Source organism: Garra rufa, chromosome 7 (genome assembly GCF_049309525.1).
Source record: "Garra rufa chromosome 7, GarRuf1.0, whole genome shotgun sequence".
Lineage (NCBI taxonomy): Eukaryota > Metazoa > Chordata > Actinopteri > Cypriniformes > Cyprinidae > Garra > Garra rufa.
Window position 1 is genome coordinate 38,353,597 of NC_133367.1, and position 22,658 is coordinate 38,376,254.

General features: G+C 38.8%; 1 protein-coding gene and 1 long non-coding RNA gene across 2 annotated transcripts; both read left to right on the forward strand.

Moving 5' to 3' along the window:
* The first annotated feature begins 7,148 nt into the window (after window positions 1-7,148).
* On the forward strand, window positions 7,149-8,578 carry LOC141338152 (GTPase IMAP family member 9-like). Its single transcript, XM_073843711.1, has 2 exons — window positions 7,149-7,155; window positions 7,431-8,578. The coding sequence occupies exons 1-2, from the start codon at window positions 7,149-7,151 to the stop codon at window positions 8,540-8,542; spliced, it is 1,119 nt and encodes a 372-aa protein (XP_073699812.1). The 3' UTR covers window positions 8,543-8,578.
* Window positions 8,579-18,988: 10,410 nt separating this feature from the next.
* Window positions 18,989-22,280, forward strand: LOC141338940 (uncharacterized). The gene is made up of 2 exons (XR_012355882.1): window positions 18,989-19,395; window positions 19,517-22,280. It is a non-coding gene; the product is annotated as an uncharacterized lncRNA (long non-coding RNA).
* The last annotated feature ends 378 nt before the right edge of the window (window positions 22,281-22,658 follow it).

The following is a 22,658-nucleotide window of genomic DNA, read 5'->3' on the forward strand; positions in this document are numbered from 1 at the left end:
CTTCCGCAACCCTTCTAAGAGGCGCTCAGGTATCCTATAACTCATACGTTTTGGGCAAGCCCCTTCTCGGAGCACAATGTCATGCTCAACTAAGTCAGTATGTCCTGGTCTCATCTGGAAAACTTGAGAATCACACAGATTTCGAATTTCAAACTGTTGACTTTGAGATAGATGACTCAGAGACACGCTTGAAGAAGTTAGAACAGGCAGATACTGAGCTTCCACTTCTTCCTCATCCTCCACCTTCCGAATGAGCAACACCCCTGCTGCATCACTTGATCGGGCAAACCACTCTTTGAGTAAGTTTACATGCAAAGTCCATTTTGACCTCGTCTGGCCAGGAGTGGCAACTTCATATGTAACTGGCCCCAACTTCCTCAGCACTCTAAAGGGACCTTGCCATTTGGCAGTCAACTTACTCGTATCCGTGGGCAACATTACCAATACCTGAGTGCCTGGCTCAAAGCTCCTCGTTCTGGCCTTCTGGTCATACCAGGTCTTTTGCCGTTTTTGTGCCTGTGCCATATGTCTCTGGGCCAAAGCACTCATGTCCTCCAGCTTCTCCCGCATCTGTACAACATAGTCAACAATATTAGTAGAACGTACACCATCTTGTTCCCCACCCCACACATCCTTCAGCAGGGTCAGCGGTCCCCGCACTTCCCGTCCATATAACAGTTCAAATGGGGAAAATCCAGTGGAACTCTGGGGAACTTCCCTGTAGGCAAAAAGCAGATAGGGGAGCCACTGATCCCATTCATCACTTTTGTCTGCGACAAACTTGCGAAGCATTTGCTTTAAAGTTTGATTAAAGCGTTCTGTTAATCCGTCGGTTTGTGGGTGATAAGGGGTGGTTCTTATTCCCTTTACCCCCAAAAGTTTATACACCTGTTTCAATAGTTCTGACATAAAGTTAGATCCTTGATCTGTAACTATAACCTTAGGAAAACCTACTCTAGAGAACAGTTGCATAAGGGAACAAGCTACTGCTCTAGCCTTGATGGATTTAAGGGGAAAAACTTCAGGATATTTTGTAGCATAGTCTGTGATGACTAACATGTAACGGTTCCCTGTCTTGGTCCTTTCTAAAGGCCCAACAATATCCATGCCTAGCTGGTCAAAAGGCACCCCGATAATAGGGAGAGGCTCAAGAGGTGCTCTAGGAGGAACCTTCAGGGAGGTCTGTTGACACTGCGGACAAGTTTTACAGTACACCGCTATTTCCTTTCTCATGCCTGGCCAGTAAAAATGATGAAGGATCCGTGCTGTTGTCTTATACCTACCTAAATGGCCTGCCCAAGGTACTGAATGACCCAAAGAAAGAACTAACTCTCTACCCTCCCTGGGGACCACCAACTGAAAATTGGAACTCTGTTTACGAAACAAGATCTCATTACGGAGGCAAAAGACTCCCTGCCTACCCTTCACCTCTGTCTGTCCGGACAGTGTCCCCTTTTCTACCATCTTATACAATGGACCAACTAAATTGTCATCCTTCTGCAAACGTACAATGTCTGAGGGTACTTTATAGCCCAAAGGGTTCTCAGGGACAGGCTCCCTTTCACTCACCCCTGCATGTCGCAACTTCTCATACCTCCTCTGACTCCTGGACTTCCGGGTCTTTCCTGTCTTGGTTTCTAGGTCTACCTCAAAAAAAGGTAAGGCTCCGAGTAATCCTACCTCCTCCTCACTACTCTTAGCCATGGCCCGGGTCACAGCCACATTACAAGCCTGCAAAGGAAGAAGATCAAACAAAACGGGCAGATCTTGACCCAACACCATCGGGTACGGCAACTCAGATGAAAGACCCACTTCCAACAGATAAGTCTGTCCCTGCACCTCCAGATAGACATTAGCTGTAGGGTAGAGCCTTTCATCGCCATGGACACATTTAATCGCTACGGGGGATGCATGATCCCACAAATGAGCTGGAACCAATTCAGCTTTAACCAATGTTTGCATACTCCCAGTGTCTACTAAAGCACTTACTTCCTGTCCATTCAAACACACCATTACATGATGCAAGGCCACATTTGCTGTATCAGTAGAATCACTGGGTCTAGGCACCCCGCATAAATTTGCATGAGTGGAAGGTCTATTAGGGCACCTAGGCTTAGTATGTCCCTCCTGTCCACACTGATAGCACACAATAACCTTGGTGTTAGCTCCCACATTCCCACTAATAAGACCACCACTATCACCCACAAACTTACCTCCCCCTATACTTGTCTTCGGGGGTGACACAGGTCTCTTTCCATGTCTTTTAGGGTCTTTGAAGGCTTTCCATTGGTTATAACAGTGTTTCTCAACTCCAGTCCTCGGGACCCACTGCTCTGCACATTTTGTATGTTTCTGAGTCTGACACACTCAGTTCAGTTCATGAATCTTTCTACTAATGAGCTGATGATCAAAATCAGGTGCCTTAAATGAGGAAGACATACAAAATGTGCAGAGCAGTGGGTCCCGAGGACTGGAGTTGAGAAACACTGGGTTATAAGACCATGGCTGACCTCGTCGTCGTGCTGCAACAAACACGTCGGCCAGCTCTGCAGCCTTGGCTGCTGAATCCGGATTATGCTCCTTGACCCATGTTTGGAGTTCTGGAGCAAGCACACGAAGATATTGCTCCATGATAATCACCTCTGCAACTTCCTCCTTACTCCGGTTCTGTGGCTGAACCCATTTGTTAAAAGTATCCTTGAGGCGCACATAGAGCTCCTTTGGGGTCTCATCAGCTCCTACATCGGTGGATCGAAACCTCAAACGATAGGTCTCTGGATTAATATCATATTTTTTTAAAACTGCAGCTTTCACACTATCATAAACAAGGGATTCATTAAGGTCCATGTTCACATAAGCACTACGAGCTTTGCCAGTAAGCAGCGGCACTAACCTCACAGCCCAATCCATTCTTGGCCATCGGCACGCAGTGGCAATCCGCTCAAAAGTGGTAAGGAAATGCTCCACATCATCATCTTCATTAAGAGGGTGCAGACGTGGCTCTGCCATAGCCCTTGCCTGTTCTACCGCTTGACTAACAACTGACGGTGACTCCCGAGCATCTGCCTGATCGCTCTCTTGATTCGAAGGGGTATACTGGAGACCGGAAGGATGAACAGAAGTGGGTGTTGTCCTTGTATGTACTTCCTGCTGAAGAAGCGTGAACTGATGTTGCAGCACCTTCCATCTATTCTCCTGCCGCACTGCCTCCTGGTCAAGTCGTTTATCTCTTTCTTGCTGCATCTTCATATGGGTGCTGAACATGTCCCTTAAATCCTCTACTGTAACATTCTGTGAGGCGCTTGAAGCTGCCAGGTCCTCAGCCTCAATTCCCCCTGTGGCTGTCACCACCTTTTCGTCACCTTTCATGACTTTCTTCGGTCCCATATTGACCAGTGCAAAAAGGAGGAGGAAAAAAAAAATTGCTCTCTGCTGCCCCCTACTGGCACATCCCACCGCTGCCACCAATTGTGGTAGATGTGACCAGCAAAAGGGAAAAAAAATCACAGAGGCAGCGGACTACTGCAAATGCTTAAGGATTTATTTTCTCCATGTACGATTACAACGAAATCTTACTAACATTACTCAGAGAAAATGAATCAAAAGCATAAAGAAAAATTACAAATAACAAAACTTTACAATAAACTGGGCCACTGTATTTGCCTCTTAAAATACAGAGGTCTAAGAACCACAGGACCTGCTCTCACAAAGAACAACACATTCACTACAGAGATAGCCAACAAACTTATATATTGGTGACCAGCACCAATTAACAACATAAAGGGGAAACACATACACATAATGGCCATTAAACTACTAAACAAATGTGAAAACATCAAATATACACAAACAAATAACACTTCAAATAACATATAACAATAATAATTTTACTTCCTAATTTTACTTCTTATAAGTACACATAAAATAAGAGAAACGGTCCTTGGAGTCCCCCTCAGCAGAAACTTGAATAGTTGTGGCCGAATCATTGGATGGAACTGTATATATACGTCCGAAGTTTCCGGTCGAACCCCTTTTGGCAGTACACCAACTTGCGAGACTCGGGCATACCAAACAAACAAAGAAATGGTAAGATTAAATAAACTACTCGTTAAAGAGTGTGCGCACTTAACTCCAAACGAAAGTTTAAATAAAGTTTATGAAACCAAAATAATGTTATTGTGTGTTCTTTACTGTAACCAAATTTAATTAAATGCATAAACAAACAAACCTGACCGAGCCTCTGCAGACATCCATGACATGCTTCTTCTCTTCAGTTTCATTGATTTTTATGTTTTTTGGATCATCGTCCTGCTGGAAGATGCAACCATGGCCCATAATAATATTTCTAACAGAACAGGTTTTGATTTTTTATCAGCTGGTATTTGATAGAATCCATAAAGCCATGTATCTAAACAAGATAACCAGGACCTCTGGCAAAATTTAGACCCACAACATTAAAGACCCAGCAGTATTTTTACCTGTGGGTGTCACAGTTCTGTCTGTTTTGTCATTGGTTTTTCCCATTTGTCTTCCCCCTGTCATTTTGTGATCATTTTGGTTTAGCCCTCATTTGTGTATCACCATCACCTGTGTTTAATTATTAGTCATCTGTGTCACCTGTGTTTAATCATCTAGTCACCCTTTAAAAGTCTGTCCCTGTTTTCAGTTGATCGTCGGTCTTTAACGTTGTGTGAGTGTAAGTGTTCCTGCCTGTTCCTCTTGAATTATTATATTAAATATCTTGTTAATTGTTAATCTCGTCTTTCGTCTCGTCCTGCACGCACCCCTGACAGAAAGACCGACCACAACAGTTTCACGGCGTTTTCCCCTGCTTTATTTTCCGTTTTTGTTCTGAGTTTAGTTTTTATTTTCTCTTCAGTCCTCATCCTCCTCCTGGAGCAGGGGAACCGCTCTCTCGAGGACCACACAAGAGACTTTGTGTACCTCGCGCCACAGACGCATTACCCGGACTGTGCGGACAGCTGCCTGTGCACGTTCTACCGTGCAGGACTCAACATCGCCACGAAAGCGCAGCTGTCCGGGGAGGGTCCTCGAGAGAGCAACGCCGATTACATCGAGTGGGTGCTGGTGTCCAGCAGAGCTTCGTTGACCGCGAAGGATGACACCAGCCCCACTCCAGACCCAGAGCCCAGCCAAAAATCACCCCGACACGCAGAGTATGAGCCCGCATTCACCAAGGACGGAGAGCCTGAGCCCGGAGCGACCACAGTATGGACTGCCGATGGGGTCAAAACCTCCGACCAAGTGCGTGAGCCGGCCTCTACTTCTACGAAGGTGGAGTGCTTTGTGGAGCAAGAGAGGGCGGTAGAGAGCCCTGCCCACTGCACCACCACTGGGGGTGAATCATTTTGGTTTAGCCCTCATTTGTGTATCACCGTCACCTGTGTTTAATTATTAGTCATCTGTGTCACCTGTGTTTAATCATCTAGTCACCCTTTAAAAGTCTGTCCCTGTTTTCAGTTGATCGTCGGTCTTTAACGTTGTGTGATGTGAGTGTAAGTGTTCCTGCCTGTTCCTCTTGAATTATTATATTAAATATCTTGTTAATCTCGTCTCGTCCTGCACGCACCCCTGACAGTGGGCATGGGGTACTTTTTTATCCCTGTCTGCACCAAAACCATCTGGAGGGTTAGCTGCCAAAAAGCTCATTTTTAGTTTCATCTGACCATAGAAGCCAGTCCTGTTTGAAGTTCCAATCATGTCTGACAAGTGAATATGCTGGAGTTTGTTTTTGGGTGAGCCAGGAGGATTTTTTTTTCTTGAAACCCTCTGGAACAACATGTGGTGATGTAGGGGCTGTTTGATCATTTTATTTTAGGCTTTCTGACCCCAAGATTCAACAATTCTCTGCAATTCTCCAGCTGTGATCCTTGGAGAGTCTTTGGCGACTCAAACTCTCCTCCTTATCCTCCATTAGGATGATATAGACACACGTCCTCTTCTAGGCATATTTGTAACATCTTTAGTTGATTGGAACTTCTTAATTATTGCCCTGATGGTGGGAATGGGATTTTCAAAGCTTTAGCTCTTTTCTTACAGCCACTTTCTATTTTGTGAAGCTCAACAAACTTGTTCTGCACATCAGAACTACATTCTTTGGTTTTACTTCTTGTGATGGATGATTAAGGGAGTTTGGCTTTTGTATTCCTCATATTTATAATCCTGTGGAACAGAAAGTCATGACTGGACAATTGTATACTCCTAGCCACCCTGTAATATTAGTAAGGGATAATCAACGGTTTGCCGTGCATTAAAGGATTTTAAATGCACGACGTGGAGGCTAATAACCGCGCGACGCGAAGTGCATTTTAAATCCTTTAATGCACGGCAAGACGTTTATTATCCCGCTTATTCCATGGTCATTTGCTAAGTTATAGACAAGTTAAAACTAGTACTGCTCTTTGCAGCGCAATATTTGACTGAATATGTAAAAAGGACGGTTATTTTCGTCAGTTATGACACGCCGCTCTAGCATTCTGCCTGCTTCAAATCAGACACAGACATGAAATAGTGCGGTAAGATCACATTTATTGGAATGAATTCTAGCATTTGTTTCAGTAAATTATCCATCGACCGAGAGAGAGGTAGAGATGAAAGTTTGTGTGTGTGTGTGTGTGTGTGTGTGTGTGTGTGTGTGTGCGCGCGTACCTGTCTGCATTGCTGTGCGTCTTTCTCTACAAACAACGAATTAATTCAAAAACCGCAGTTTTACCACCTCGTACTGAGGAATATAATGTAGCGATCTAGTATCTAGGATATTTTAACAATAAGAATCGCTGGGAAGTGCTGACTTGAAGTTTATGTATGTGGGCAGCACAATGCGATCTCCGATCTGTCTCTCTCTCTCTCTCTCTGCGCTTGCGTGCATCAGTTAAAGCAGCGCATTAATATAGAATGGTGATTAAACTGACTTGGAACTACCTGTGCATTAAACGGTTTTACTGCACACCTGCCAGCCAATCAGAATCCAGTATCCAGACATTCCATGGAATAAATGGGAATAAACTTTAGAGATATTTTACTTAGACACATTTTTAGGGGTGCCAATAAATGTGGCCAATGTGAACTAGAGAAAAACATTTATTTTATAATGAGATTCTCCCCTCATTTTCCATAGTTTTACTTCAATGAAAGGTTAGAATTTTGTGAATTTTTCGAATGAAAGATCTAAAGGATAAACAATGCAGATGCATTTTCACAGTCACCTTTGCACATATTTACTAAGGGTGTCAATATTAGTGGAGGGCGCTGTATAATACATTGCACTGTCGATTACATGAAAAGTGATCAAGTAAAATTAGTTCCTATTTGTTTGACGCAAATGTTTCAGCAGGTAGTTTGGCTACCTAAAATTTAAGGCAAAAACTTTGCATTTAAGGGAAAACAACTCTTGTGTTTTCTTAAAATAGGTAAAGAATCTAAACCTGATAGAAGGATTCTCCTTTTTGGGAAGACAGGAGTTGGCAAGAGCAGCGCTGGGAATACAATCCTTAGAAAGCGTATATTCAAGAGTAAAGCTTCGCCTACATCAATGACTGGAGACTGTGTAAGTGGAAACGGGATGGTTTTTGGAAGAAAAATCACTGTTGTTGACACACCTGGAATTTTTGACACAGTTGTTACCGAGGATGCCATCAGAGCTGAAATCATTAAATCCATCACAGAAATGGGTCCAAGTCCTGACATAATAGTAATGATTCTAAAGGTTGCAAGGTACACGAAACAAGAAATGGAGATTGTGGATATTATGAATTCATATTTTGAGCAGTGTGGTGACATCCTTAAACACATATTGATTTTATTCACTCACGGTGAAGATCTAGAAGGTCAAACCATTGAGGAATTTGTGAAGGAGAGTCCAAAACTTCAGCAGCTTGTTGAAAAATGTGGAGGTCGCTCTCATGTAATTGACAACAAACATTGGAGGAAACGTTGGTGGGGTTACAGGAGCAACAGAGTTCAGGTGAAAAAGCTGTTGAGGACCATCGAGAAGAATCTGAAGGGAAGTGAGGAAGGCTGCTTCAACAATGAGCTGCATCAGATGGTGGAGGAAGAAATTCAAGAAGAGATTATAAACATAGAGGACAATTTGCATGCAGAAGAAAAAAAAGGACGGGCTAAAGAAAACGTTTATAAAAAACTTCTCGTGAGGCTTGCGGGAGTGACCACAGGGACTCTGATCGGTGCTTTCCTGGGCATTGGCATCGCAGTGGGAGCTGTTGTGGCTTTGCTCAAAGCAGCAAAGTTTGCATCTGCGGTGAAAGCCATTGGCATGGAAGCGGCTGCAGGCGCCGCCATCGGAGCAGCAGGTTCAGGAATCGCTGCCGGTGTTCTCGGAGCTGCGGCTCTCGCAGGAGGTGTTGGAGGAGGAATCACCGGATACAAAGTGGCAGAGGAATCTGATTCTGTGGGCGAAGCTATAATAAAGGCAGCAAAAGCAAGCCGTGAGAATGCAAAAACGATTGTTGAAATGGCAGAACTCTCATGCTTTTTTAACAGCATAGATTCCATTTGTGAATAAAATTGGCAATTATTTCTTAGCTGTGGATCTAAGCTGACTGTGGGTCTAAATAGACAATGATGATGTGATGTTTCAATCTTAACTACAGAAGACAAAAAAACTACAGAATGTCATCAACAAAAATGTAACTGGTTTAAATGGCTTTACTGCAGTAAAATATAAATGTCACGGTTATTGTTGTGGTTTCCCTCTTCTTTAATTGAAGACACATTCTTGAGTCTCAGGTTTTGATACCAAAATGAATATACTTTCGAACCCTCCATAGAAAACCAGACCAACGATAGCTTTGAGAATATGGTTGATATTGCAATTACCAGCCAGATGCTGAATGTACTGTGGAAATGCGTTTTGAGGATGACGACGATCCTAAAATCATCTGCTCAAATAGAACCCTTCTAACGAAATATGCTTTATTTTATTCTTCTGTAATTGTTCTTAAAATTTCAAGTTATGTTTTATTTTATTTTATTTATTTATTTATTTTTGCTATTGCAGAAGTTGGAGATCCATCTGTGCTGGATACATAGGTTGGGGTTGCTAAAGATCCGAATATGTAATAATGATTGGTGACATTTGTGCATTTAAGGGTTAAAAAGTTACACACAGGTTCAGAGAGGACAAAAATGTAAAAGTCATGAAAATGTGAAGCTTGGGAATACAGAGTTAGGTTTAGTCTAATTTTAAAGAAAACCCTTGCAAGATTATTGTTAAAGTTAAAAAAAGTTTCAAGAGTTTCAAGTTTATGAAAATGATTTTTTGAGCATTTTTATTATAAAATATATATTTTAGAAAACATTTTGAACTCAGAAATCAAAGCCATAAATCTAAACAAGTTGTGTTGTAAATTTGAGGTTCATACACTCTTAAAAATTAAGGTGCTTCACGATGCCATAGAAATTGCTTTTTTATCTAAATGGTTCCATAAAGAACCTTAAACATCAACAACAAACAAAGGGTTCTTTATGGTAACAGAAGGTTCATTCGATTATAAAAAGGTAAGAAAGAGATGGTTCTTTAAAGACCCTTCGACTGAATGGTTCTTTGTGGACCCAAAAATGGTTCTTATATGGCATTGCTGTGAAGAACCTTTTAAAGCATATTTATTTTTAAGAGTGTATCTCAAAAATTTAGCTTTTAGTAAGATTTTGTTTGGGTGCAGTACAAACTTTTCCCATTAGATTCCAGCAAAGCTCCGCTGGCAAACACAGCGGTGGGATTTGTGATTCACAGTATAATTTCTCTCTCTTAAACATTACAGGTGTGCATACACACACACAATTTTATTTAGGATACACACGCAAACTGTGACATCCATACTGCCCTACAAAGCAAAAAGGCAGTAACTACGCCCAATGCAGAACTGAGAAAAATGACTTTAAAGTTATCCTGTCATTCAGCCTGTTATCCAATGTTAAAACCGTCCCGTGAGGATGCCGCGAAATCACACACGTTTGAGATAAGATATTTTGTCACATAACAAAGGATGCCTTGAATGTCATGAAAATGATTATAACAAATTTTTGACCAAAAATGCAGCTACTGCTTTTTTGCTTTGTAGGGCAGCATACCAACATACCCTCACAATTATAGCTGCATACTTTATCCAATTGACTCTATAATAGCCTATAATATGCATAAGCAGAAAACAGAAATACTCAGTATTTGCTTTATATGCTAAACTTGAAAAAAATTACACCATCTAATAAAAAAGTAGTCAAAATTTTTAATAGTTAATTAATTAAATTTTATAGTTAAATGGCCCTAGGATTAAAAAAACGTTTTAATGGGTTTCAATGCGGACATTTTTGTCCAAAAGATGCTGAAAGGAACTATTTTTTGTACCTAGTGTAAAACAGATTGTGTTACAGAGTTCAGCCCTGTATTTTTTTTATATATGGAAGACAATTAAGAATGAAAGCCTTTATTACTGATTTCTATCTGACTAAAACAATAAAATTCTAGTTTTAGTTAAACTTCTATATTAAAAAACCCATGAGCAGTAAGTAGATGTTTTTTTTTTTATAACATATTCTGTGTAAAAAAAAACAAAAAACTTTTTTTTAAACAAATCCCATTTTGTCTGTTACAGGGTTGAAAAAAAAGGGTCAATAATGCCTGAGCTGGGAAAATGTGATTTTTTAGAGGTTTGGTATGTGCCTAATTATGTGGGGGTGTTTAGAAAATGAATCATATGAAGAAAAAAAATATTGTACAAATAAGTTGAAATGTTAGCGTACTGAATCCCAGGAATGACCCCCCTGATAGCACACATACATCTTGGAGATGTCTATTTGACATCTGCATTTACATCTGCAAGACATCTGCAAGACGTAGTTTGCTCATCAGCAGTACGTCTACTGGATGTTTCCTATCAGATGTCAAATAGACGTCTATTAGATGCCTTTAAGATGTTTATGAATTAAAATGTATGTAAAACTGACATCTTACAGATGTCTGTCAGACGTTTGTACACAGCAGATGCTTTCCAGATCAAGAGATCTTTAACAAACATCTTGCAGACATACGTGTGCTATCTTTGCCCTGTGAGAGCAAAGGACAAAAATTAAGCAGACTACCACTTGCCATTCATGGGTAAAATTAAGAAACTTGCTAAAAAGTTATAAACTAAACTGCTGATATATTATGTGTATTGAAATGAATTCACATCGACCCTTAGCTAATCATTTAATTATAAATGTTGCAACCTTGCATATGATAGCTGAACAACAATAAATTCAGGGACAACGCTGCTTCTAGACTCAGGAACTGCGTGGGATATGGTCTGCCTTCTCCCCCGTTTCCGTTTCAAACTTCACAGCATTGTTGAGCAATGAGTTAAATCAGGGGGTTTTAAGGATTGCTAGCGGAGGAAGCAAATGAGACTTTGGAGGACGTGCATACAGTTTGCTCAAATCGTTTTTTTTTCTCTTTTCGACACATCTCAGTTGAAGCGGCCGGGTATGAAATCTTGTTATACGTTTTTTCTTGCACAATTATTTCCAGAAGCAGACACGGAATAAGGACACGGTGAGTTGGAATCCATCATTATTATTTGTCAGATGTTTTACGAAAAAGATCGCTGTTTTCAATGTTAATTACATTGACGTCTTACCTTAAGTAAAGTACTAGTAAGGACTTTACTAGTAAAGCTTACTCAAGTGTTGTATGTGTAACACTTCCCAGTGTGCAATAATAAAATTCACAGCGGGTGGTTTCACATTTAAGGTGGACTTTTAATGAACGAATCGTTTTAGTAGCGGCACTCCTGGTTAACACATTTACTGCTCTCGAATTCTCTCGAGATTCAACATGTATTAAACATTACATTTCAACAAACCCCTGTGATTTTAGAGGGGTTTTGGCCACTTTTCCAGCCTGGTCAGGCTGGGAAACCACCAGCTAAACCAACCTGGCTAGGCTGGGAGACCAGCTAAGACTAGCCATCCTGCAAGGGACAACTTCATATGGGTCATTCCAGAATTGGAGGACATTTCATGTCCCATCTATGACATTTCAAATAATCTATGTACAATATACAAAAAAATTAGTCACTGTGTAAAAAACACTTGTCCTGACACTAAATATATATAGACTTGAAGATTTTTCTTCTCCTAAACATTAATTATAATAAAAAAAGTCTCTAGTACCCACTTAAATGCCATTTTTCTCTTGTCCCACCTTCTAGATGACCAAATTGAATGTTAAATATAACTGTTTAAATACATTTTAAACATCCTTTTTTTGTATGATTTTGTTTACATATTCCTCTTTTAATTTTTAAAGCATTTTTTTTTAATTAATATAAATATTTTAAATAATTGAAATTTTGCAAAAAAGTTATGTCCCCAACATCGTGCAACCCTGTTACCAAAATATTTAGACTGGCAGAAGAAGAAGAAAAAAACAGCGATTGACATGATGCAGTGAATTACATCAAGCAGTTTGCCGCCATAATGGGAAGAACAAAGGTATATTCTCTCTTCGATTTTTAATGTTATTATACAATTTTTACCCTTAATTGAAAGTTTCACTCTATCAAATGCAACCCTGTTACACTTATTATCAGAATAAGACAAATTAATTTGAAGGTTTTCTTCTTCTTTTTTACATAAGTAAGTTTGTCCTAAATATGACAGTTAGACTAGCTCTAAACAGCTAGTTTCTATTCATGAGAAAAAGCAAACATTAGCATTAATTTGCAACCCTGTTACCATAATTAGAGAAACAGGGTTGAATCTCCTTCAGTCCACTCATAAGGGACGATCTATTATCAATAGTTCATGTGACCGGTCTTCATTTAACTCTGCGTGGTGTTTGTAGATGAACGGGACCGAGCAACAGAAATGACTCGGGACAGATTTTTATTTTGTATGAATAAAAATAAAGTTCAGAACAAGCTAGAGTCTGTGGCCTTCTCTCATGACTCATCTTTATAATATATTTCAGTTTCTCATATAATCGAATCGCGTTTATTCAACAGATTTCATAAAAAAAGCATTTTACATTAAGATCAAAACATTATTGACCTGATCTTTAATCAAAAGTAATCTATCTATCAATCCCTGTAGCTTTTTGCAACCCTGTTACTTAAATTTCAACCCTGTTACCGTATAATTTTTATTAAAATAATAATAAATGACCTTTTTTAGCTGACAGGGGCTTGAGCTATTGTCCTTACCGTTGTTTGAAGGATTATATGCATCATGCATTTTAGCAAATACTTGAAAATATATGTTGAAATCAGTCAAATTAAACATGTCAAAAGTTAAAATAAAGAGTATTATAAAAAGTGTGCCTTTGATACCTGAGCTGGACGAATCAAATTATTTAATGGTATATTGCCTGTTTTTATGAAATACATAATAAAAAAAATTGTAGCCTAAAATAAAGGGCCAATTTTTCAAAATTATGGATGCCTAAATGTCCTCCAATTCTGGAATGACCCATATACAGTATTCAAACGTAAAAGGAAACGTTAATCTCACACATTTTCACCATTTTACCTGAAACATACGAATGAATCGTTTTAGTAGCGGCACTCCTCGTTAACACGCATTTACTGCTCTCGAATTCTCTCGCGATTCAGTGAGAGCTCAGTTCCATAACTCCCCACGCTACTTCACCGCCACATGCTGGTATAATCTGAGACTGCGATTTTCTTTAAAACCACAATGGCTATTTGATATTAGAAACATATGTAGCTTACTACTTTTTTTTTTTTTTTCTTATTTACATTTTTGGAATGCAAAATTTTTAACCACAGTCCCTGACGAAAGTCTTGTCGCTTGTCTATTTTGTAGAAACACCTGCTATTAACCTGACTTTTAATTAATCAATTGGTGTTAGAAATAGCTCAGCTAAAACCCTCCCAAATGATGTATAATGCACTGAAATAAATTAATTTCACAGAAAAAGAGATTTATCATTTAATCAAGACAGAAGGGTCAAATTTAAGCTAAAATAATAATTAAAAAAAATAGTCGTCTGTACAGAAATTGAACAAATTTACTGCAAATACAAAAGTATGTCACCAAATTAAGTTTTGGTGCTGTGAGATCCAAATTTAATATCTTGTATGACTTCCAAGAGCTTGAAGGACTGCATCCATGTGGTTTGGCAAGGATTCATATAATTTATTGATGAAGTCATCAGGAATAGCAAAGAAAGCAGTCTTGCATGCCTCCCAGAGTTCATCGATATTCTTTGGTTTCGTCTTCCATGCTTCCTCTTTCATCCTACCCTACACATGCTCAATGACGTTCATTTCTGGTGACTGAGCTGGCCAATCTTGGAGCATCTTGATCTTCTTCGCCTCGAGGAACTTTGATGTGGAGATGGAAGTATGCGATGGAGCACCATCCTGCTGCAGAATTTGGCCTCTTTATGGTTGGGAATATAAGAGGTAGCTAAGATTTCTTGGTATTTTAGACTATTGATGTTGCCTTCCACCCTGCAGATCTCTCGCACACCCCATGCTGGATGTAACCCCAGACCATGATTTTTCAACCACCAAACTTCACTGTTTTCTGGGTAAATCTCGGATCCATGCGGGCTCCAGTAGGTCTCCTGCAATATTTGCGGCCACTGTGGTGTAATTCAACGGAAGATTCATCTGAAAAATCCACCTTCTGCCACTTTTCCAGCGTCCGTCCTTTTAGCAGGCTGTGGGCCTTGGCAAATGCCACACGGTTTTTCAATTGTCTTTTGTTTAGTGCTGGCTTCTGGGCACTGATTCGACCATGGAGGCCATTTCGTTTTGTTTGACACAGGGACTTCAGGTGACCAGGTCTCGTGGAGCTCTGCTGCAGTGGAAAATGGGCTGGCCAACAGACGGTCCTCTCGAGCATTTGTCTTGCGGGGTCTGCCTGACCTGGGCTTGTCAAAAACATCTTCAGTCTCTTCATATCTTTTTTTTTTTTTATCCTCTGTACTTGACGCTGAGACACATTGCAGGTGTCTGCCACATCAGCAGTGGAACTGGTCTTCAGCCTCTCAGGGTGAATCTTAGGCATGTTTGCAGAGGTCTAGTTGCAGTTGATGCGAAGGTCTAGTGTACTGGGGTTCTTTTTATACACACCTGAGACCTAATTGATCCATTATTAGTAACAGGTGAAGCTCATATGACAAGGCGACAACACTTATGACTCTGATGCTGCGTCCCAATTTGCCTACTTATACTATGCCCTAAAAGTATGTACTCTTTTTGTAAAGAAAAAGTAGGCTATACTTTTGAGTATGTAGCAGAATAGTAGGCAGTCTTTGGGACATACTACTTCGTCATAACTCCTTCTTTAACGGACGCTCTGTTGCTTAGTTACCTGAATCCTGTCACTGTTTAAACTGCCCTGTCAATCATCACAGTTAACATAATCTACATTGCGTTTTAATTTGATTTCCTACCGTATTAGAGAGAAATGAAGAGGCACGTTATTTCACGAGTCTTTCATGCCGAGGACTCTGCTCTTGTGTTTGCATGCCTTTAAACGTTAATGACCAAACCTATCATTATAAAAGTTCATAATGTTGCTACACATGAAATATAACGCGGATAACATTAATAAAATATTTTTTTATCAGGTTACAGACTGATTATTTATCACTCTCAAACCCATTTCTCTACCTGTCCGTTGGTCGTGCATATCCTCCATGTTTGTAGTTTTAAAAACTTTTCATGCGTGTTTGTAGTTCTAATCGAATCCTCGTTCACCGCGCAATGTGTTGTGGGCAATATTAGCCGTTAGAGTGTGCATTGATCCGCACTTATACTACAGGGCCGTTGAATGCTTGAATCTGATTGGCTGACGAACGTTCTAGAGGTGTGCATTATATTCAGGGAAACGCACGGCGAACGTAGTTCCAGGCAGCTTTAGACCGCAGTGCATGTCTATATCACTTCGCCATACGATTTCAGTTATTTCAAAGGTCCTTACAGCCCAAAACAGCAAAATAACTAAAACCCACAATGACACTGGCCAAACTAATAAATACAGTAAACAATAGGATAAAAACGACAGATTATTTCCATGTTTTTTTCCACAATATATTACGTTTTATTATGTACGGAAAGCACAAACTATTTCTCTCGCCCTCTCTCACTCACCTCACAGACACACACACATAACGTTTCACTAGTTCGTTTTTGCATATAATAAACAGCGTAAAAGTTAAGCGTGTTTGGCGTGCTGTCCGGGAGAGGGCTCCGAGCTCGGTAGTCATTCCCGAGCCCGGGGCACTCCCCCTGCCCAGGGAGAGGGGTCCGAGCTCGGCATTTGGCCCGAACCCAATAGCGCTCCCCCCTAGCTGGAGGTGAAGAGAAATGAAAAAAAAGGGGGGGTGGGAGGGATGCTGGAATCAGAGATAGCTGAAGGTAGGACTGCTTGGTTATTTAAAGGGACTGTAGTAATTAGATAGGGAGAGTGATTGGATAGGGAATGATTGCTGATGATGAATTGGCCGTGTTAATTATCTGCGCGAGCTCCTCCTGAAATTTGTTAATGAAACATCACTACAGTTTGCACTCGCGTTAGCATTCGCGCTAATGTTGTTAGCGCTGCTCTGACGATTAACAACTTAAAAACGACATGACAGCTCTCACACGCGAGGTAACAACGGCGTGGTCTTGAAGAAAATGAACTTAAAGTTTAACTGTTAGTAGAGACGATGCTGCCAGTCACCCTTGAGAGACACAGACGTGAGAGAGGTAAAGTCATACACTTAGTTTTTCTCTCCCTCACTCTTTCCGTCTGTCTGCTTGTCTTTCGGTCTGTCTAAACTTCATTATTAACGGCATTATTTTGCTATCAACGGCTCAAGCGTCGTTACTAGTTCTAAAATGACGTTTTGGAACTAGCAACGAAGCTGTTGAATGAGCTGCGTAAGAAATTAATCCTACTCACAATAGGGTTTTAAGGATAAAAACGGGACGAATGTCTTGAAATATATCATTTGATCGATGTCTTGAGGTGTGGTAACTGTAGTATAAGCGGAATAATTGACTTCGGGCCGTAGAATTCTCCGAAAATAATGCACACCCGAGGTGTAACGGCCACTCCGCTTCGCGTCGTGACCGCATCACCACCTCGGGTGTGCATTATTTTCTAAGAATTCTACGGCCCGTCGTCAATTATTCCTTACTTCGAATTCCGAAGTTAAGTAGTAGACCATCCGGGAATCTTTGGAATACTTTTTTGAACATACTACGATTTGGGACATACTAATTATATTTTCGAATACTATTTAGGACGGATAGTATGCGAATTGGGACGCAGCATGAGTCTTCTATTTTAGCCAAAAATAGCAATTTGTACTATTATTTAACATTTTAATAAATCTTTAATTGAACAACTGAACACAGAACATCAGCAATCAAATATCAAAGTCCATGAGAACGTTGTCTCACTGGGAATTGCCAGCTTCTAAAAAATGAATGTCATTTTGTATTTGTGAATAGTTGTATTGTTTGGTAAGAGTGAGCAATGAATAAGATATGTTTCCATCATGTGCACGTATTTATTTTCACAGAACTGAAGAGGATTGCTAGCAGATGGACTATATTGTTTCGAGAGTTTGAAGATTTGTCTGGGAACGTACCTCTTCTGTTACAAACAGTAAGTTGGTGTTGTCAGCATGGCAATCTACAAAACAATCTCATCTGGAAATCTCTTGAGGTAACTTTTTTATTTTATTTTGTTGTTATATAGCCTAACTCATGTATTCTTTTACATCTTTTACATATGTGACCCTGGACCACAAAACCAGTCATAAGGTTAAATTTGACAAAACTGAGATTTATACATCATATGAAGGCCCAATAAATAAGCTTTCTATTGATGTATGGTTTGTTATGATAGGACAATATTTGGCTGAGATACATCTATTTGAAATCAGAAATCTGAGGATGCAAAAAAAATCAAAAAGACTGAGAAAATCACCTTTAAAGTTGTCCAAATTAGGTTCTTAACAATGCATATTACAAATCAAAAATTACATTTTGATATGTTTACAGTAGGAATTTTACAAAAAATCTTCATGGAACATGAACTTTACTTAATTTCTTAATGATTTTTGGCATAAAAGAAAAATCTAAAAATTTGACCCATGCAATGTATTTTTGGCTATTGCTACAAATATACCCCAGCGACTTAAGACTGGTTTTGTGGTCCAGGGTCACATATATTTTCTGAGGATGAGCCTTTAGCAAAAGCAAAATAAATGTCCAGCATAGCCAAACTTTTTATGAGTAGCATTATAAATAAGAATGCAGAGCTTTTGTTTAGTAGGCCTACTAGAAATCATTTCAAATAAATATTTAAAACAAGTCGAGTCACATTTATTTATAAAATGCTTTATGCAGTGCAGATTGTTTAAAAGTAGCTTTCCCCTCAAATAGAATACTACAGAAAACTGAAAAGCATCTCGAAAAGTGAAAGTGAAACTTCGGTTTGTTGCGTGCTATACATGGTTATGACCACTAGATGGCCACATTATACGATGTATTAAAAACAGTTGCGAAAAAGCCTTAGGAGAAACCAGGCTAATTTTAGGTTTAGTTCTTTTCTGGTTTTATTAATAGTTTTCAAAAAATGTGATGCCCAGGGCTCCCATTTTGCAAAATGTATATGCAATACATATGTAGTTTATATTTATATAAAATAAACAGATTGAAGTGTCAGCCATTTTTCACTCTGGATTGCGTAAACAAACTTCACAACATGTTATTTCTGTAACACTGATTTTTCAAGAAAAGCAAATTTAAATAGGATGACAATAGTTTTTAATCTCATGACGTCCTAACACCTGTATTTGTCTGAAGTGTTAATGTCAGAGGCTGAGGTGTTATGCATTTACTCCAGTGCATCTTTGTTCAGTTTGAGAGAAATTAATCATTTGTTTCTGTTTACACAGGTGTTGCTTTTTTAATCTGCTGCCTGTGTTTCTAATGGCAAATGAAGGTGAAGTACTAAAATGAACAATTATTTGTAAAGTAAAGTCATAGTTTTTTTGTTTAATAATAACTTCTCTGTTTTCAGTGTCTCTGCAGGAGACTGTTGTAGGTTTTATTGGAGGCTCTGCTGTTTTACCTTGTTCTTCTGAAAAACCTCTTAAAATTCAAGACATAGATGTGCGCTGGAGACACAGCAGCCAGAATGTGTATGACATTATTAAGGGACAAGGCTCTGTGAAAGAACAGAATCAAGAATACAATAACAGAGCTGAAAGCTTCCCTGAGGAGTATATGAAAGGAAACTTCTCCATCAAACTGAACAACCTTCAACACACTGATGCAGGAGAATACCAGTGCTACATCATCATAAAGGAAACAGAAGACCGGACTGTTGAACTTCAGATTAAAGGTGTGTAAAACCACATGATTGACAAGTTTATATTTCAGCCTGTATTCTTAGGCATATGAAAGTATTCACTCATGTTTTCTTGTGTTTTTCCTCCAACTTTTGTAATTATTTTGTCTTCCAGAGCTTCCAGAAAAACAACTACTCAACGAAGGAACAAAACCAAGACCAGAGATGATTTTAATGGTCATTTCTATCCTATATTGTATTGGCATTATATTTTCTTAGGCTTAGGCTTTCTTAGCTCCTACGATTCAACATCATCTACACAGTTACCTGGGAACGACTGTATGGCATCTGTAGATTTTACTTTGTTGTTGTCCACACCCTCATTATTCTCCATTGCCTATCATTGCCTAAACATTTTACACAGATGGACAAATACCAGCATTCACTGGAAATGTAAGAGCAATCTCTATAGAGGACCTGTTGTTATAGAGGAAAGGTTCTGGTGCTTATGTTACAGTATTGCAAGAACAATTTTATCAATTTACAATTATAAAATTATAATTTAGGTATACAAAAGGCTGTGAAGATGTTTTAATGTGAACCAATCCCAGGCCTCATGTGATGCGATGTTAGAAGCACACTTGTATGTTTTATTGCAAGTAACCATTTCTCAATACTTAGGTCACCTTTTCAAAACTCTCCACACAGTTCTTCTAATCAACTATTTCAGCTTGGCACAGTAGCTAATTTTTACATTCAAAATGCACTAAAACTATCAAAACAATTCATACTTCATGTCTCAAATCAAGTTATATTTCCTTAACACTAGCACAGAGTGTCACCGCATAAAACAATGATCTAAAAACACTAACAACTTATAGCATTAGGGGCCAACAAAATCTGATTTATCTTTCGTGTAACAACATTAAAATCTCAGCAAAGATGGAGGAAAAGCTGATCATAGCTGCTGGCATTTTCCATGGGTTTTTAAATTTCTTTTTGTAAACATTTTCTTTTGTAAAATTCTTGTCAAATTACTGTTTTATTTAGTTTTGTATTATGTCATGTTTTTAACTTAACTTTTAAAAGTAGTATATGAACATGCAGGTTTTTTTGCCTTACTAAGAAAGCAATTGGAAAATGCACATTTTAACCCACTTCTGTTGCACTTACTATGTAAAGAGTTTTGAAAAAGTGAGCTACTTATTGAGAAATTGTTCCTAAAGATTGAATATTGAAATGGTGAATGTAGTATGAATATAGCAATGGATTGTACTGATAACTGCCTTAATAATACAGGTGCTAAAATAGCAAACCACTTGATGAATCAGAGCTCTTCATAAAAGGCCTGTCCAGAAATCATTGCCAGAACTTGTTTATATGAACATTGGATCAGACTAAAACAGAAAACGCTGTAATGTGCAATTTGGCTTGTTGACATGACATGGAATTTAACTGTCGCACACGGTAAAAATGAATATAATTAATATTGTCGCTATTTTCAAATGCAGTAAATGGTTAATCATTTCTTTGTTCTACATGGACCTGTTGTTATAAAAGCTGAAACATTTTGTCACTGAAAACCATGCCATCTGGTAGTACTCAAGATCATGTTACTAAAGCCCCCTGTCAAGACATGTAAACATACATTTTTCTCTCAGAATTGTTCAAATATTTAACTTTTTTGGGAGCCACTAAAAAGTGTTACGTTTTGTGTCATTTGGTGCGACAATTAAATTAAAAACTATATTTTAAACGACATAATCATTAAACAACTATGCAAATGTCTCTCGCTAACCGCTTATGACAGGTAAGCTCAAAATACCAAGTTCATTCATTGACACAAAAGGCTGAAACGTCTTTTGGTGTGACACAAAATGTCCACTGTTGCGATGTCTGTCAACCCAGAAGACAAAGTCTCTTTAAGAAGCATTAAAAAAAAAAAAAAAAAAAAAAGATTTGTTTAACTTTTTATTTTAACTTCTTATTATTTTTTGATCGTTTTCAGTTTTTTCTTAAATGCAAACTATTTTCTGGTGTTTTTGCAGATAACTTGTACGGTTATATTGTCATGAAAATAAGTACTTTGTTTCTGAGACAGAACGAATTGGAAATATAGACAGACAATAACAGCGATCCACCAGAAGGGAGGAGATCCTGAGAGAACGATGCAGAAAGTAAATAGAATCAAAATGATGCCTTAAAAAGAGTAGCTATAGCTTAGTGAATACATTTCGAAGGGGTACACAGTATTTCATACAGTTCTGGAATACTCTGAATAGGCTACTCAGGAACCAACACATGCATTTTTCAGTACTATCTCTGTATAATCTAAAACTCATTTATTTTGTTGTTATTTAATGTGACAGAGAAGTGGTGTCCAGTAACCAGTTTCACCGGTGTTGTCTTGTTGTCTTTCATAACATTTTTATGTAATTTTATATTTCCTATTTTTAGCAGAATGGGTCTGAACTTTTCAGGCAAACCTGTAGAGGGAGCTCTCATGTTAGCTATATAGAAATATTCATGCACTACTCACAGGACAAATGTTTAAACATATGTGAGGAAGACGTCATCATAGGTTTTCAAAACTTCTCACAATGTGATTATGTGGGCTAAACTGTGGCTCATTTATTATTGCTTTGGCAGAGCACGCATTCAGTGACTACATTTTTCCAGCGGTGTACAGCCAAATACTTTTACTTTGTTAGGGGAGAGCTGGGACGATTGCATCACCTTTTGCATTTCCTCCTCAAAGTGTCTTTGTTGGAAAGAGACCATTTGTATTAGAAAGACACATTTTTATTACATTACACCTACATATGTCAACTATACACCCATATTGTGATGATAAATGTACAATTTATATTTGAATAGACAGTGTAAAATCTGGCAACTGACCCATAACAGGCAGGAATAAATTCTCACTCCTGAGACAACTGTCCTTTCTCAATTGTGTTTTCTTTTTACTATCATTCCTTTAGCTCTGTCTTGCTTCACCATTGATTTCCATTTTTCTTTAAAGAAAAAATCGTGGAAAAAGTGGACTCTTAGGCTCCATCCACACGAAGCCGGTGCGCAGTGGCGGTTCTAGACAAATTTGACTAGGGGGGCCAAGAAGGGGCCAGTGTTTAACCAGAGGGGCACATTAAAAAATGACAACAAGTGATATTTAAAGATTATAAACTTTATTTTACTTTAAAATCATACAAACATTTTAGGGATGCTCATATTGACCGTTCACTGTTAATCGACAGTAAGAAGTACTATAAGTTAAACGGTTTAATTTTTTTTTACGTTTGCTGCATGGTGAAAGA